The sequence below is a fragment of the Diaphorina citri genome, unplaced genomic scaffold, assembly GCF_000475195.1.
Source record: "Diaphorina citri unplaced genomic scaffold, Diaci psyllid genome assembly version 1.1 scaffold1893, whole genome shotgun sequence".
In the NCBI taxonomy this organism is placed as follows: Eukaryota; Metazoa; Arthropoda; class Insecta; order Hemiptera; family Psyllidae; genus Diaphorina; species Diaphorina citri.
Genome location: NW_007379319.1, coordinates 3,859 through 19,655, shown reverse-complemented (window position 1 = coordinate 19,655; position 15,797 = coordinate 3,859). Strand labels below are relative to the sequence as shown.

Genomic DNA, 15,797 nt, shown 5'->3' with positions numbered 1-15,797 from the left:
CTCTTCTAAAGAGTTTTTGATAGAAGAAACTGTAACAATATTGAGATTTTGTTCCAAAGTCTAACACAGGAGGATGTCCCGCCATTAGAATGGCTCTTCCGGCCATTTTCTTGGATTTGATCATGTCCACAACAATACCAGCAGCCTGAAAACAGAAATGATGGTCAATACAAATTATGAATGAAACAATGGTCATGGCATCTGATATTATTGTAGTGGTGTAGCTGCACCGATGTGGGGTTTATGGTCTCAAGCCCAGATTACTTGGATGGTCCCAAACCACAGTTAACCATCATGAGGATATGTGCTTTTTCTTTGAAGCATGATAAATCCTTTTTTAACCCCCCCCAACCCCATTTCACACAGCTAGGCTGGTTAGAGTTTGGCTGCTCTGCTCCCTGTTTAAGGTCTCCCAGCCAGAAGGGTTAGGTGATAGAGAATGCCTTTAGAGTTAACCTCTACTCCCTTCCACCCAAGAGTCTATTATCATGGAGGTATTTGGGGGTTTCAGACATTAGATACAACCACCTGCTGCAACTCTACCTCCTTTTCCACATTTTACCCCCACTCCTGACGCAGAGTGAACGCCGCATCGATGCGGCGTAGGAATGAAAAACAGACCTTATTATCACGGAGGTATTTGGGGGTTTCGGACATTAGGTACCTGCTGCAGGAGGGTTAGGTGATAGAGAATGCCTTTAGAGTTAACCTCTACTCCCTTCCACCCAAGAGTCTATTATCATGGAGGTATTTGGGGGTTTCGGACATTTGGTACGACCACCTGCTACAGCTCTACCTCCTCTAAACAAACTGTGAGACTTGCAACGTTCAAATTGAAAAGACTTTTCCCAAGTTACAGCTCTACTTACTTCTCTAGCTGCCTGCTGCCCGACAAGGCCTGCAGCCATTTCATTTGCCTCTCCGTTCTCTTTAAGCCCCAAACCTTTCACATGACTGTGACTGGAGATCCTTTGGGTTTTCACAGTACTTTTAACTTCTTCGATCTTCATGGTTTGAGAATTTGATCCAATGGACTCAGGAAGGAACAACAGTCGATATTTTCACTTCGAAATGAGAGATGAGAGTTGTTTGATCGATAATGGAAAATGGAAAATGTAGCCGGAAAAACTTTTTCCAGGTCCAGTTCACGAGAAAAAACGCAAATTTTTGAAAACTAATTTCTAACCTCAAAATTTTAATAAACAATTTGATCCAATGGACTCAGGAAGGAACAACAGTCGATATTTTCACTTCGAAATGAGAGTTGTTTGATCGATAATGGAAAATGTAGCCGGAAAAACTTTTTCCAGGTCCAGTTCACAAGAAAATTTGATCCAATGGACTCAGGAAGGAACAACAGTCGATATTTTCACTTCGAAATGAGAGTTGTTTGATCGATAATGGAAAATGTAGCCGCAGTAGCCGGAAAAACTTTTTCCAGGTCCAGTTCACAAGAAAAAACGCAAATTTTTGAAAACTAATTTCTAACCTCAAAATTTTAATAAACAAAAAAATAATTTTCATGTTCGCCAATACAAAAAAGACAAGGAGGTCAAAAGGGAGAGAATACCACCTCGTCGATTCCGGTTTAAATTTTTAAATTAAAACAAAAAAATAATAATCCTGTGACTTTGATTGCAATTTGAATCAAATAAAATTAATTATTTCAAATTAATCAAATTGAACAAATAAAATCAATTGAAATCAACTTCAAAATTTTTGATAAAAAAAAACATTTTTTTTTTCAAGTTGGTCATGTTGATAAGAAAGGAATGTGAAAAGGAATGTAAACAAACAACAAAAGGGAAAAAACTTGAACTTTCTGAAGTGACGTTGCTCTAAAGCAAAATTCTTTCAATTTTTTGCTAAAAAATACTTTTAAACTCTAAAAAATCGATCAAACTAACTGGAAAACTTATGAAATATAGTTTCCCTTGAGCTCGCATGAAAATTCTCTGACAATGGTAAGTTCACTGACGAGTAATTCAAGTGGGACATGTAAGTAAGAGCCTCAAGTTTAAACTTCATTGTAGGGCAAGGACATTAAATGTTAGTCCCTTCCTAAATGCTAATTTTTAACATTGATCAAAAGAAATACTCACTATAATAAATCTAAATAAAATAAAAGTAATACTTAACTTGGAGTGCAAGTCAATATTTGGTTGTTTTTCTCAATGCTTTTCTGATTTCACTAAAGCTCAAAGCTGCAAAATACAATTGATCCTTTTTCATTACCAAAGTTGGAGTACTTTTCTTTAGGTTATTTTGTAGAGTCTTATTGATGAAAAAATTGACCAGTTGAGGATGTTTGTAATCTTGTTGAAGTTACTGATCAGTTGATGTTCTTGTTGCAAATTGCAGTAGGGGATTATGAATTTTGAAAGAAGTAGGTGCCTCTCATTACCTTTAATTTATTGAAACTGTTTTTGTTCAACACCCCTTGTTTTGTTCCTAGTTTAGGTTTTTATTTATGAATACTTGTTACTTTTTCTAACCACAATATAAAGTGAATAGGTATTTTGACCGCTTTTGACAGATTTCGACCGTTTTTTGGCGGTTTTCAGCTATAGCGACAAAACGGTTAGAGATATTGTAAAAGTTTGGGTAAATAAGCATCATTCAATAGGATAAGGAAAGTCGTGTGATGTTCACACCAGATTTTTTTTTTTAAGAGTTCGAACACAAAACCGACGCGGCGGTAATTTTTTTCGGTTCTAGGTCCCAGGCTGATCCTTGTTATCTAGGAAAAACCTAAGAGGACCTAAAGTTATGAAATAGGTAACTACAAAACTTATTACCAAGGAAACTCTTGAAAAAGTCCACGGAGATGGACGAAACTCAAGTCGGAGAAGATCAAAACCGGAACGTGTATCCATTGCATCATATAAAGGTAATACGTTTTGTAGTTACCTATTTCATAACTTTATAACCTAGGATGTCTAATATAAACATATTTAATAATAACCAAGAGGACCTCATAAATCCAAGGAAAAACATAATAATTCTGAGAAAAGGAGTAATAGGACTCCTAAAAATCAAATCACATAACGGGAATAAAATATCCATCCTAATGACCTCAGATTCGAATTTTTCACAACTTTTTACGTAGGAATCGACCTTTTATTAATAATATTTTCCCAATTGCAACTGCTCCATTCTGAGAAAAGGAGTAATAGGACTCCTAAAAATCAAATCACATAACAGGAGTAAAATATCCATCTTAGCGCATAAATTTGTCCTTGTTTTCCGTGAGTATCCTGGCTGAAGACTTGGCATCTAGGAACAGGGTGCTGACTTCCAGGATGTCCTGTTTGGAGATGGCTGTTCTGCCGTTGGTTTTAGCCGTGAGGGCGGCTGGCGTGAGCAGCTGAACGACATACCTGTAGGGCGAGAGAAAAAAATGTTTAAAAAGGTAGAAACACACTCATCACGTCACGTGAGCTCATGGGGAATCAGAAAGATGTAGTTCAAAGTTTTCCCATAATATTGTAGGTAAACTCGTTCAGCATAGCCACACCGTGAGCTCACGTGATGTGATGATATTGTGTTTCTACCTAAGTAGGTTATTTTGATATTTTGTTCTACACACGGCAGCTGAACGACATACCTGTAGGGCGAGAGAAAAAAATGTTTAAAAAGGTAGAAACACACTCATCACGTCACGTGAGCTCATGGGGAGTCAGAAAGATGTAGTTCAAAGTTTTCCCATGATATTGTAGGTAAACTCGTTCAGAATAGCCACACCGTGAGATCACGTGACGTGATGATATTGTGTTTCTACCTAAGTAGGTTATTTTGATATTTTGTTCTACACACAGACACAGTGTTTTAACTTTCAAAATTATCTTTTTAAAGTAAAGAGGTTTGATAGAGGAACTGTCACTGCCGAGGTGCCATAGTCCCGAAAAGGAAGAGAGAAAGAAGACAGGATAGGGGAAAGAACCTTACCTGTTTAGGACAGAATAGAACAGTGTTTTAACTTTCAAAATTATCTTTTTAAAGTAAAGAGGTTTGATAGAGGAACTGTCACTGCCGAGGTGCCATAGTCCCGAAAATGAAGAGAGAAAGAAGACAGGATAGGGGAAAGAACCTTACCTGTTTAGGATAGAATAGAATAGAATATACCCTACTTATACTGCCAGAATGAGAGAAAAAAGTTTAGGATAAAGTTTGGCCCGGGCGGTAATCGAAACCGCGATCCAGTGCTTTCAAGGTATACGCGCTACTTTTCAAGGAACAATAATGTCGTGCATTCTGGCTTTCTCCTATCATGAATTCCTTCTCTCTTCTTTTTCGGGACGATAAGATTTTTGCTGTTACAGTTCCCTCTATCAACTTGGTTGTATTCTCTTACCTTAGAGTAGACCGAGTTCCAATTTCAGACAGGGTGACCAAAGCTTCGTCGTCCAATACATGTCCCTCTGTGTTAGCTCTCAGCTTAATGATGGCCTCCATGTCTTTCTGATTATACCGGGTGGTATCACTTACCTTAGGGTAGACCGAGTTCCAATTTCAGACAGGGTGACCAAAGCTTCGTCGTCCAATACATGTCCCTCTGTGTTAGCTCTCAGCTTAATGATGGCCTCCATGTCCTTCTGATTATACGGGGTGGTTCGAATGATGAGCAGACGGTCCAGGAGATCCAGCGGTATACCGTGTGGCGAAATAATGTCGTCCGTACCTCTGAAATTGAAAAAAAAAGTGGGGATATGGTAATTGAATGAATGAAGACCAGTGAAGACCTAACCAGAGTAATAAAAAAAGGAGTTCCCTTTTTAGCTTAGAAACTTAGAGAATATCGCTCCTGTCTTGTAAGCTCTAGGCCGCGGGTTCGATTCCCGCCCGGGGCGGATTTTATCCTGAACGGATAATGTTTGTACTCGGAACGGCTGGCTTTCTCCTATCCTGAGGTTCTCTCTTCGATTTCGGGACGATAAGACCTCAGTAGTTATGGTTACAATCCCCTTTATGAAACCTCTAAATAATAATATCCAGATTTTCCTGGCCCCATTCAGGCTGAGTGAGGATAATGTGATAGCTTGTCACCGAATGGAGAATAAAGCTACCGTGACTGATAATCTCAGCATTTAAAACTTGAACATTGGTAGAGTTTAAAGTTTAAACTGTCACTAAGTACGTTAAATTTTAACGTCCCTATGTTACTACATAAAAGCCGTATCAATCTAGATTAGATTTTTGTATTTACCTGACCAGACAGCGACCTCTGTTGGTGGCAAAGATAACGATCGGAGCGATAGCGCTTTCCAGAGCGCGATGTAGATAGGTGAACGTTTCCAAATGGGGCATAAAACTCAAAATCATTGATCATTAGAATCACATCGGTAACGGAATCCTAAACCACCCATCAAAATTTGGGGAGGATTGTAGGTTTTAAGGTTTTGGATACTGAAATGATCATTGACACTAAATTAAGTACCTGTGTGATTTTACCAAGATCCTTGAATTATGCTGTACTCATTTTAATTTTGTACCGGTTTTAAATTACGTTTCCAAATCCAACATATGAACCTCGTCTATAAACAGAACTCCCGGAACTAACTCTGCAATGCCTTGGTCAATGTATTTGTTCACGACCTTGTTGATTTCCTTACGAAGTTTGTCTGTGAATAGAAAACAAATGGAGAAGAGACGTTAATCCAATAGCACTATTGAAAAAATTAAGGCCAGCCTAGTTAGCTTAGCTGGTAGTGCGTCTGCCTTGTAAGAGCTAGGCCGCGGGTTCGATTCCCGCCCGGTGCGGATTTTATCCTGATGGGATAATGTTCGTTCTCGGAACGGCTGGCATTCTCCTATCCTCGTTTCCTTCTCTCTTCGATTTCGGGACGATAAGACCATAGCAGTTAAAGTTCCCTCTGTCAAACCTCTTAAAAAAAAAAAAAAAAACAAATGGAGAAGAGACGTCAATCCAAGAGCACTATTGAAACAAAACTTATATGAGAGAGCTTAAGAGAGCAATAACGCTAAATAAATCTAGAGATCAAATTCTCAAAATAAATGATGATAAAATCCATTTCTCGGTGGTGAAAATACCCAACAGGTAACAGAGGTGGTAACAAAAACAAAACAATAAAATAAAATGAGATAAAAAATAAAAGGAAAATTAACTAAGGTGGTAAACAGGAGGGCGTGGGTTCAATCCCAGCCGAGGTATGAAATTTTATCCTCAATATAATTTGAGAATTTGACCACAATAATAATTGTAGTAGCCTACTGCTGGAGTATTTATAGGAGAAAGCCAGACGTTCCGAGAACGAACCACACTTCTTTTTTGTGTTCACCCCGCGCAAGAGTATAGAAGTTAAAGGGCATTCCATCACAATGTGGTGTATGGTCTGTTTAGGTGCACCACAATTATTGCACGCGGGGGAGGGATTTATTCCCAATTTAAACATTAGGTGTCCACATTTACCAAATTTGGTTCTTATCCTATTTAAAAGGTAGTACTAAAAGTCACACAGGCTACTTGAAATTCAAGCTCGTTTTACCTGTAATTTCTGTCTTCTTGCTCTTGATGAGTTGTCCCACCATGGACAGTATATCTTGACCTCCCTGAGGTTTGGCATTGGCCATGTCCAAATCATGTAAGGTAACATCCTGGATCACCTCTTTCTTCTTGTGAACGTCTCCCTTTGGTAGCGGCACGTACTCTTCTGCCTGGAATAGAAGGTAAAAAATTAGTTAGGTTAGAATAAGTTGTTCTATTATAGGTACCAACAATTTATTACCTACTAAAAAAAGAAGAAAAAAAAAAAAAAACTGTCAGATTGTCTTGTCTGTCTGGGTCTCAAGCTTTTTCCACCAGACAGTTAAGATGGTATGACCGCAGTCTGTCAGATGGTCTGAGTCTGAGCGTCTGAGCATGAGTAGCAGGCATTAGAGGCTCACAGTAAGAGAAAAGAAAAGTGGAATTATTATGAATTAGATTCATATTAGACACCCAAATTAGATAATGGCTTACCTTATTTTATAGTTGTGTCTATTGTTTGTCTTTAGGTTTAGTGCAAAACCTATAAGAAATTAAAAATAATAATAATAATAAAAAATGCCGTTCTTTTGGATTTCCAATTAGACAGGTTCGACTGTACTAGCACTACCTTATAATGTTATTGTTTGTCGAGAACATAAACACCTCTTCATATTTTTTTGTGGATATCACATCATTACTAAGAGCCTCCTTTTCAAGACTAGAGCCCGTTCTCCCTTTATTCCCAATATAAGGTTTAAGCCACCCATCCATTTTTTGGCCTTGCTCGGCGTAGCTTAACATAGATGACGCTAAAACTGGTCTTAAATGATCGACTGAAGTGTTGTCTAAAACTTTCTCGCTTTGAGTTCATAGGTCTTCGCGACAAATTTCGAGATCAGAGCTCATTTGTGTGAGAAAATGTGAAAAAAATCCCCCAAAAACCAGTTTTTTTTGGTTTTTTGGCTTTATGGTTTTCTGGACAAAATTTGCACCACCATTTTCGTGATCCTGGTAAAAAGACCTTTAATTTGATATATAGGTCGACCAGGTTTGGATAAGTCCTTCTATGGGGACAGACCGACAGACCAACCGACCGACTGACAGACACCGAAGCAAATACAATAGTCCGTCCCTTATACCTTTTTATTACTATTGTAATAATAAAGGAAGGACGGACTAAAACACAGGTATGACCCAACATGGAAAAATGGTTTACTTACTTCCAAATCAAACTCGGCAGCAAATGTATCACTCCTGCCCTGCCTCTTGACCGCTCCGCTGTTAGCTTCAATGTAAATCACATCTCCCACTTCCACTTTCTCCTTCTGAAGAGACTCGTAAATAGTCGGGTCCAGCTTGAGCTGTTTGGTGCCCTTGGCCGTCTTCAGCCCGATGATCACATGTGACACTGTTTTCCCGTAACCTGAAAGAATTGGGATTGTATAAAGTTAATAATTCATAAATATTTTATTATTGTTTTCAAGAGGTTTGATAGAGGTCAGAGGAAACTGTAACTACACGATTTTTTTTTTTTTTTAATTTCCCGGGCACAATTTGACCGAGGCGCTTCTTGAAAATACCCGGGTATTTATAAAAATTGGGTATTTACCCATCACTACACACTTCTACAGAGGTATTATCCTAAAAGAGAAAATATGAGAGAGAAGGGGATAGGATAGGAAAATACCGGTCACTCTGGGAACAAACATATCTATTAGGATAAAGTTTGCCCTTGGTGGGAATCAAACTGTCTGCCTAGCACTTGCAAAAGATATAAATAAGTAACTTCCTAAGAATCATTCTTCTTTTTTAACAAGCTTATTTTGTTCTTCAAATTAAAGGGGAACTTCCACTATTTAAAATTATTTCCCCTCTCAGAATTACTTTTGAATTACTCCAAAGCACATTCTTCCATGCCTATCTAGGAGTGTAAGAGTTTGTTCAGACTTTTTTGGAATCAAACTGTCTGCCTAGCACTTGCAAAAGATATAAATAAGTAACTTCCTAAGAATCATTCTTCTTTTTTAACAAGCTTATTTTGTCCTTCAAATTAAAGGGGAACTTCCATTAGGTATTTAAAAATATTTCCCCTCTCAGAATTACTTTTGAATTACTTCAAAGCACATTCTTCCACGCCTATCTAGGAGTGTAAGAGTTTGTTCAGACTTTTTTTTTTTTGTCAAAGGTTGGGATTCAAACCCAACACCTTCAAGTTGAGAGACAGAGTTCTTAACAACTCGGTCACAAATGTGGGCTCGTCAAATAAATCTTACCTCCCATAGGATTTTCAGTTTCAACCGGTGTAAGTTCGGTGACTTCTCCCTCGTATACTTCCTTGGATTCTTTAATACGGAGACCAATAGCTCTGCGGAAATTTTCCATGAGGACTTCTGTTTTCTTGATCTCTGAACTGAACACCTCTGAACCAACCATTGGGCAGAATGGTACCTGCAAGAGAGAAGAGACAAAGAGTCACATATACATGTCAGAATATTACTAGGTAGGTACTTTTTATTAATTTCTCTTAATATTTTATTCTGATGAGATAACAGATTTAATGACATGGGGGACTGAGGCCTCACGGTTTACCTTATTTCCAAGCTCATGTGACATGGCCAAAGCTATTGCCGTTTTCCCCGTTCCTGGTGGTCCCGCCATTAGAATGGCTCTTCCTGCCATTTTCTTGGATTTGATCATGTCCACAACAATACCAGCAGCCTGAAAACAGAAATGATGTAGGGTCAATACAAATTATGAATGAAACAATGTTCATTGCATCTGATTTTATTGTAGCGGTGTAGCTACACCAGTGTGGGGTTTATGGTCTCAAGCCCAGATTACTTGGATGGTCCCAAACCACAGCCAACCATCATGAGGATCTGTGCTTTTCCTTTGAAGCATGATAAATGCTTTTTTAAGCCCCCGAATGTTTAATACTAAACTAATCTTCTATACTTGTTAAGTTCATTACCCACTGGTTAGCTAAGGCCTGCATCTAAGTGGGAGTAATGACTAAAAATATAAAAAATATGAAAGTAATGAAAAAAAATAATAAAAAAATTCCTATAATATAAAATATAATAGGACTACCTATAGTTATAACTTGCACCCTGTCTTCTTCTTTTTCTTCGCCTTTTCCCCATGTACAGACGGGGTCGGCGTTTTTCGCCAGCCTCTCAATTAGCTCTAACTAAGGTTATTGTTTAGAGCTAACAATAAATTTGGTTTTGGCTACAAATTTTGCTAGTGGATGCCTTTCGCACTCAACCTTTGCTATTTCTTTAGCAAGGAAAATTCAGGCCGGTATAGGTACTCCCTGCCTAACGTCCCCCAGCCAGACCTACCACCCTGTATACCTGTAGGTTTATACCTTATCCATTTGAATATGGCAGCAAGGAGTCATCTAAAAAGTAGGCTACGTTGCCAAACGTGTCAAAGGTTCAACGGTAGAATATCTTTAAAAGATTAAGGTACATTGCACAGTGCTTCCTCCCACAATGATACTTTTTTTTTATGCCGATGGTATTCAGTATTCGTAATGATTTATGTATTCCTAAAAAAAAGTAACAAAAAGATGATTTCTTACTAGAATTGAATATTAATAAATTGTTTATTATTATTTTATTTCATTTTTTGAACAAAGACCTTGTTTGGACTGCTCAAGTAAAGGGAAAGGGACTTTTCAGTCTCATTTTGGCAGTATATGTAGACAGGGTATATTCTAGTCTACATCTAGGTATTATCAACAGTGACAAAATTAAACAAAAGTTACAGAATTAAAAAAAAAGACAAAATTAAACAAAATGAATGATCACAAACATACCAAATTGCATAATAAGTACCCGATGCGGAGTACTAAAAATAGATACCATCTTTACCTGTTCTAGAATTCAACCTCTTGTACTTGACCCTCAAAAAAAAGGTTACAGATCGAAGCTACCCTCTGCTTTTTAAAAGAGAGAGTTTATAAAAATAGACCTTTACCTTAATTGCAACAATGCAAGGAATTCTCGCATTCTGATTGGTTCTTTCATTTTGGGTTGATGACTCATTGCTGCCATATCCATCTGGATGAACCATAGTCTTTGGGGTGAACAGACTCAGAAACTGGTTGCTCGCTAGGATGACTTGTAACCAAAAGTACTAACCATGTAGAAAACATCGGTCTGAACTTCCAGTAAGCGTCTTTACCACCTACCCGGAATATTTTGGACACCAAGGAGCTGCTGCGCCCACACTTCATTTTTGAATTACAAAGAACACTCAAGACGTGTTAAATGGATTCATATTATTCATAAGTTTTTTATGAAGTACCTACCAAACAGGAGAATGAACATATCAATGAAATTCAACTTTACTGATTAGGTGCCTTGTTTAGTATTTAGTATTATTGTTTATAAATGTCCTTTTTTAGCCCGTCCTTCCTTTATTAAAACATTCAGGTTGCAGATGTTTTCCCAAGAAAAATATAGAATATACTCATACGTCAAGCTCGGAATACCAAGCAGTACAAAAGACAAGTACCTATTCACATTTCAGTTTTCAATTCTTCTTGCGTGTCAAAGTCCCATTTGTCCAAAACACGAATATTAAGAGTAAATTATTCATAGGCCATGTCGTTAATATGTATACTTACTTTTAAATATAAGTTTCAATGCTAGAACGTATAGAATAAAAGGTATTATTATTATTTGAAGTTTTAGAAATCCTGGTAAGAAGGTGAGTTGTTATCAGATATGATGATTATGACTTTTATTAAAGTTCTGTAGGTCCCGTAGGCAACACGAAAAGTTATTAATGATCCTCGTAATGTATAATGGCTTTTAGCTAAATATGTACACTTTAGGGATGATCTATTCATTTTTCGACAAAGGGTCTTGATTGTGATTTTAGGTCTACTAGGTCACCTAGAAAGCTATTCGCTATGAAAACTCCTTATTTTCAAATGACTAATAGAAAATGAAAGCCCAAGGTATTTTTCATACCTAGCAATCATTTTTCCTTTCTTACTTACACGCACAACACGCCTTTACCACGTCAAAACGCCCCAATCAGGCGACCAAAGTCCGTAAACACTACCAGCCTGGGCTCGAGAGCTCCACACGCCCCTTTTGATCCCCGCCTCTTTTCCAGATGACCCCGCCCCCGACCCCAACCCGTGGTACCCCGACACCGTCTCAGTCTTGCGTAACGAACACACGGGGGCGGAAATTTACCTGGTCGGCACGGCCCACTTTAGCCGCCAAAGTCAAGACGACGTCTCGCTCGTCATTCAACGCGTGCGGCCCAATATCGTTCTGGTTGAACTTTGCCGCAGTCGGGCCGCCGTTTTGTCCATGGACGAAGAGGCGATTGAGCGGGAGGCGAAGAACATTTCCTACGATAAAATGAAGGCTACGATCGCGGAGAATGGGCTGGTGCAGGGACTGATGTATTTGTTGTTTCTCAATATGTCGGCGCAGCTGACGAAGAAGTTGGGCATGGCGCCCGGCGGGGAGTTTAGACGCGCGCTTAGCGAGGTAGGTGGGAGGGCGCGCGGCGCACTTAGCGCTAATAAATATTCAAACAAGTGAATGTAGGCATTTACATATTCAACTTTTCATGTATTTTCAACTTATTATTCCATTACAAATTTTCATCAGTAAATGGTTTTGTCCAATTAAATTGATCCCAAGGGCAAGGAAAACCTAGTCCCTTGACAAATGGAGTGTGCCTGAAGGCGTATGATTTGTTCCAAAAAATGTAGGTATTGAGATTCCCACCAAATTTCTGCTTTATAGGGGTTGGGGTTCTGGAGATAGAGCGATTAGCGATAACTTTTTTTACATTATTATTGGTTCCCCTCCCCTTTTTGGCTTGTCAATTTTTTTCTTTTACAATTTTCATCATCTTCCTTATATCTTTCTTAGTTGTTCTTATCTGTTACTTTGAAAATGCATTTGGGTTTCTTTTCCTTTCTTTGCCTTGAATATAAAAAGTTCTTTACTTCATGTTCTTCGCGTTTTTTTGCCTGTTCCCTCAGTTATTATTTGTGTACCTATTTAATTTAGCAGGTCTATTTCTTTGCTTCTTTGGCCTGCCTGTCCTCTATAATTTTGCTTTGTAGTTTGCCAAGCTTTGAATAACAGCATGATCCTTTCTTTGTTTGAACATTTTTGTTGTTCCTGTGGTTAAAAATTTAAAATCCTTTTCTTTTCGTATTAATTTATATTACCCACTATTAGGTCAGTCACTTACTACCTGGTATACTTGACACCTGAGCACACACACTATCAGGTAGACCTGCCAGGTACGGCTGAAAAGGTCCGTCTGTCAGGTCTACCTGATATTTCTCTCAATATCGACAACGAAAAAAAAAAAAAAAAAAAAAAAAATGATGGAGGGGGGCTGAAGGAGGGAATTTGATAGAAGACAAGGAAAGTAAAAAAAAAGGTTTCCGAAATCGAAGAGAGAAAGACAGGATAGGAGAAAGTCAGTCTTTCAGAGAATGAACCTCTTTTGTTTGGTATCGAAGTTCGGGAACCGCAATGCTATCTTCCAAGCGAACTAGGCTGGTAGAACATATTTTTTCCCGGGTTACGAATCTTAATTGCCCTAACCACAACTGCACTATTAGAATATAACATACTTTTGTTTATCCTGCCAGAGTGAGACTGAAAAGTCCCTTTACTCCCGCAGTCTAAACAGGGTCTTGTATATTTTTCATAGGTTAAGTTTACAATTATCTTTGGTTAACCATTTTCTTTTCTTATGTTTTCAGTAGTCCTAACCACCCAATAGCTTTACTGGATCGGATACAGTAAATTAAGAAGAAGGAAGAGAGAAAAAATAATTACTGAAGGTTGTAAGAGAAGACGGAAGAAGAAAAAGAAGCGGACAGAAGTGGAAGAAAGAAAAATAGAAATATAGTCAAAAGAAACTGAAGGAAGAAAAGCCAAGAAGAAATAAAAAGAAAAGCCAAGAAAAATATAAAAGAATTGCCAAGAAAAACAAGATTTCTCATTTGTTTTGTCAAACTGCCAAAAGAAAGTGCAAGAAAGTTCTATAATTTGAGTCCAAGTGAGTCTGAATTTTCGATTTTTTATTGAAATTTTTTGTTCGATTTTTTGAAATTTATGTAAAGCTGACGGTAAAATTGTCACTTTGTTGAACGTCAGAAAAATTTACGCTCGAAAGCTAAAAATTTCTCGAATTATTTGAATTATTCATTATTTTTACCTTTTTTCATTTTAGTTTTATTCATTCAAAAGACATTATCGTTTATTAATTTTTAATTTGTACATATTTCTTTGTTTTTTAAGTTTAAATTTTTAACTTCGGTAGGCCGCTAGCTTAGGGGATTCAAAAGTGGGCAAACACTTTTTTGCTTCGTATATTTTTGAGTTTTTTCAAAGTCATTCGATTTATAGTAAATCGTAAATCATTTATTTAAATTTGATTAGTTTACCATTTACAATTGTTATTCGAGTGGTCGATTGATTTCTTTTTTTGAGAGGCTTCATCAGTTAGTGTAGTTTGTGTGTTCGTAATTATGATTTATATTTAAACACTCTTGATTACCTTCATATTACCATTAGGTACACATTACAAAATACTAGCAGATGTTAAAGTAATCACAAAGTAAGCAAGATTCAGAACAGTCGTACATATTTTTTTGTTTTTTTTTTTTTTTAAGTTTAAATTTTTAACTTCGGTAGGCCGCTAGCTTAGGGAATTCAAAAGAGGGCAAACTTTTTTGGCTTCGTATATTTTTGAGTTTTTTCAAAGTCATTCGATTTATAGTAAATCGTGAATCATTTATTTAAATTTGATTAGTTTACCATTCACAATTGTTATTTGAGTAGTCAATTGATTTCTTTTTTGAGAGGCTTCATCAGTTAGTGTAGTTTGTGTGTTCGTAATATTGATTTCTATTTAAACACTCTTGATTACCTTCATATTATCATTAGGTACACATTAGAAAATACTAGCAGATGTTAAAGTAATCACAAAGTAAGCAAGATTCAGAACAGGCTTTCTTTAGGTTATATCGAGTAACTATTAACCGTCATTTGTTTTCCATTTAAACTCACTTCATTTCTTCATAATTTCATACATTAGAAAAGACCGACACACAAAGTTAGGAGTAATCACAAACTAAGATTTCGTAGAATAGATATTTAGAAAGTCGAAGAATCATCACTATTTAAAATTTAAATTTTAAAAATTTCCTACACGTTCATTTTACAACATAGCTTTACTGGATCCCCCCCCCCAAAAAAGCGGGAAATTAATGGAAAATAACAACATGAAATAAGAATGGAATACTTGAAATTCTTCTATTGAATAGTAAGGGAATTCACCCTTACTATTCTTCTACTAAGAATATCTTTGTATTAAGTGAGGTTATACTGATCTAGGCAAAGTATTTGTACATGAACGTGATCTCCATCTAACCTGGTCCCTGCAGTACATTTCTCAACTCAAAACCGCGCATAATACCGTGGTGGTGAACGAATTTGAAATAGATCCAGGTAGGAAAATTCAATTTGTAATGTTATGAATTGGAATTTCATTTAGTAAGTTATAATTTTTGATTTCATTTGTGTATAAGAACAATTTTTCAACACATAAAATAACAAAAAAAAAAAAAAAAAAAAAAGCGGGAAGTTAATGGAAAATAACAACATGAAATAAGAATGGAATACTTGAAATTCTTCTATTGAATAATTCCCTTACTATTCTTCTACTAAGAATATCTTTGTATTAAGTGAGGTTATACTGATCTAGGCAAAGTGTTTGTACATGAACGTGATCTGTATCTAACCTGGTCCCTGCAGTACATTTCTCAACTCAAAACCGTGCATAATACGGTGGTGGTGAACGAATTTGAAATAGATCCAGGTAGGAATTTAAGTTCGTGTGTTTTCGTAAGAGGTTTGATAGAGGGAACCAACTGTAACTGCTGAGGTCTTGTCCCGAAATCGAAGAGAGAACGAGGACAGGATAGACAGCCATTCCGAAGACAGCCATTCCGAAAATGAACCTTATTATCTGTTATTGATGAAATCCGCCCCGGGCGGGAATCGAGCCCGCGACCTAGCCCTTACAAAATCTTCGCCAGGTTTTCTACTTCGCTTCGCCAGAGAGAGAAACAGTGAATAAAATTTACTGACGAAATGTCCAAAGTGTGGGTTGCCAAAACGACATAGCAGGCTTCTGAGACAAAATTGTTACATTTAAAATAATAATGCTATGATATCAACTAAAATTGTCATGATTGAGATTTTTTTTTTTTTTTTTTTTTGCCGAAATATGAGTGTAAATTTTT

General features: G+C 37.1%; 3 protein-coding genes across 6 annotated transcripts in view; 1 reads left to right on the top strand and 2 right to left on the bottom strand.

The window, feature by feature from the left end:
• Positions 1-5: 5 nt before the first annotated feature.
• On the bottom strand, positions 6-1,321 carry LOC103517571 (ruvB-like helicase 1). The gene is made up of 4 exons (XM_008482613.3): positions 1,246-1,321; positions 870-1,059; positions 68-145; positions 6-29 (listed from the first exon to the last, which is right to left on the bottom strand). The coding sequence occupies exons 2-4, from the start codon at positions 1,008-1,010 to the stop codon at positions 6-8; spliced, it is 243 nt and encodes an 80-aa protein (XP_008480835.1). The 5' UTR covers positions 1,011-1,059; positions 1,246-1,321.
• Positions 1,322-2,658: 1,337 nt separating this feature from the next.
• LOC103517570 (ruvB-like helicase 1) lies at positions 2,659-9,225 on the bottom strand. Of its 4 annotated transcripts, none has more exons than XR_003393775.1 (10): positions 9,077-9,225; positions 8,761-8,935; positions 7,708-7,910; positions 6,507-6,675; positions 5,517-5,621; positions 5,207-5,300; positions 4,489-4,683; positions 3,225-3,380; positions 2,975-3,071; positions 2,659-2,761 (listed from the first exon to the last, which is right to left on the bottom strand). XR_003393775.1 is itself a non-coding variant. In XM_026829610.1 (10 exons), the coding sequence occupies exons 1-10, from the start codon at positions 9,182-9,184 to the stop codon at positions 3,068-3,070; spliced, it is 1,209 nt and encodes a 402-aa protein (XP_026685411.1). In that variant the 5' UTR covers positions 9,185-9,225; the 3' UTR covers positions 2,659-3,067. The 4 variants fall into 4 exon arrangements, 3 of the variants coding, with proteins under 3 accessions (XP_026685411.1, XP_026685412.1, XP_026685410.1); XM_026829610.1 differs by adding an exon at positions 4,355-4,449 and having other exon boundaries at positions 2,659-3,071; positions 4,584-4,683; XM_026829611.1 differs by adding an exon at positions 4,355-4,455 and having other exon boundaries at positions 2,659-3,071; positions 4,590-4,683.
• A 2,221-nt stretch (positions 9,226-11,446) lies between these two features.
• LOC103517569 (traB domain-containing protein) overlaps positions 11,447-15,797 on the top strand; it is a 6,566-nt gene continuing 2,215 nt past the window's right edge. Inside the window, exons 1-4 of the mRNA XM_008482610.1 lie at positions 11,447-11,459; positions 11,621-12,010; positions 14,872-15,000; positions 15,242-15,370. Of these exons, the coding sequence (XP_008480832.1) occupies positions 11,447-11,459; positions 11,621-12,010; positions 14,872-15,000; positions 15,242-15,370 (661 nt within the window). The remainder of the gene's footprint in view (positions 11,460-11,620; positions 12,011-14,871; positions 15,001-15,241; positions 15,371-15,797) is intronic.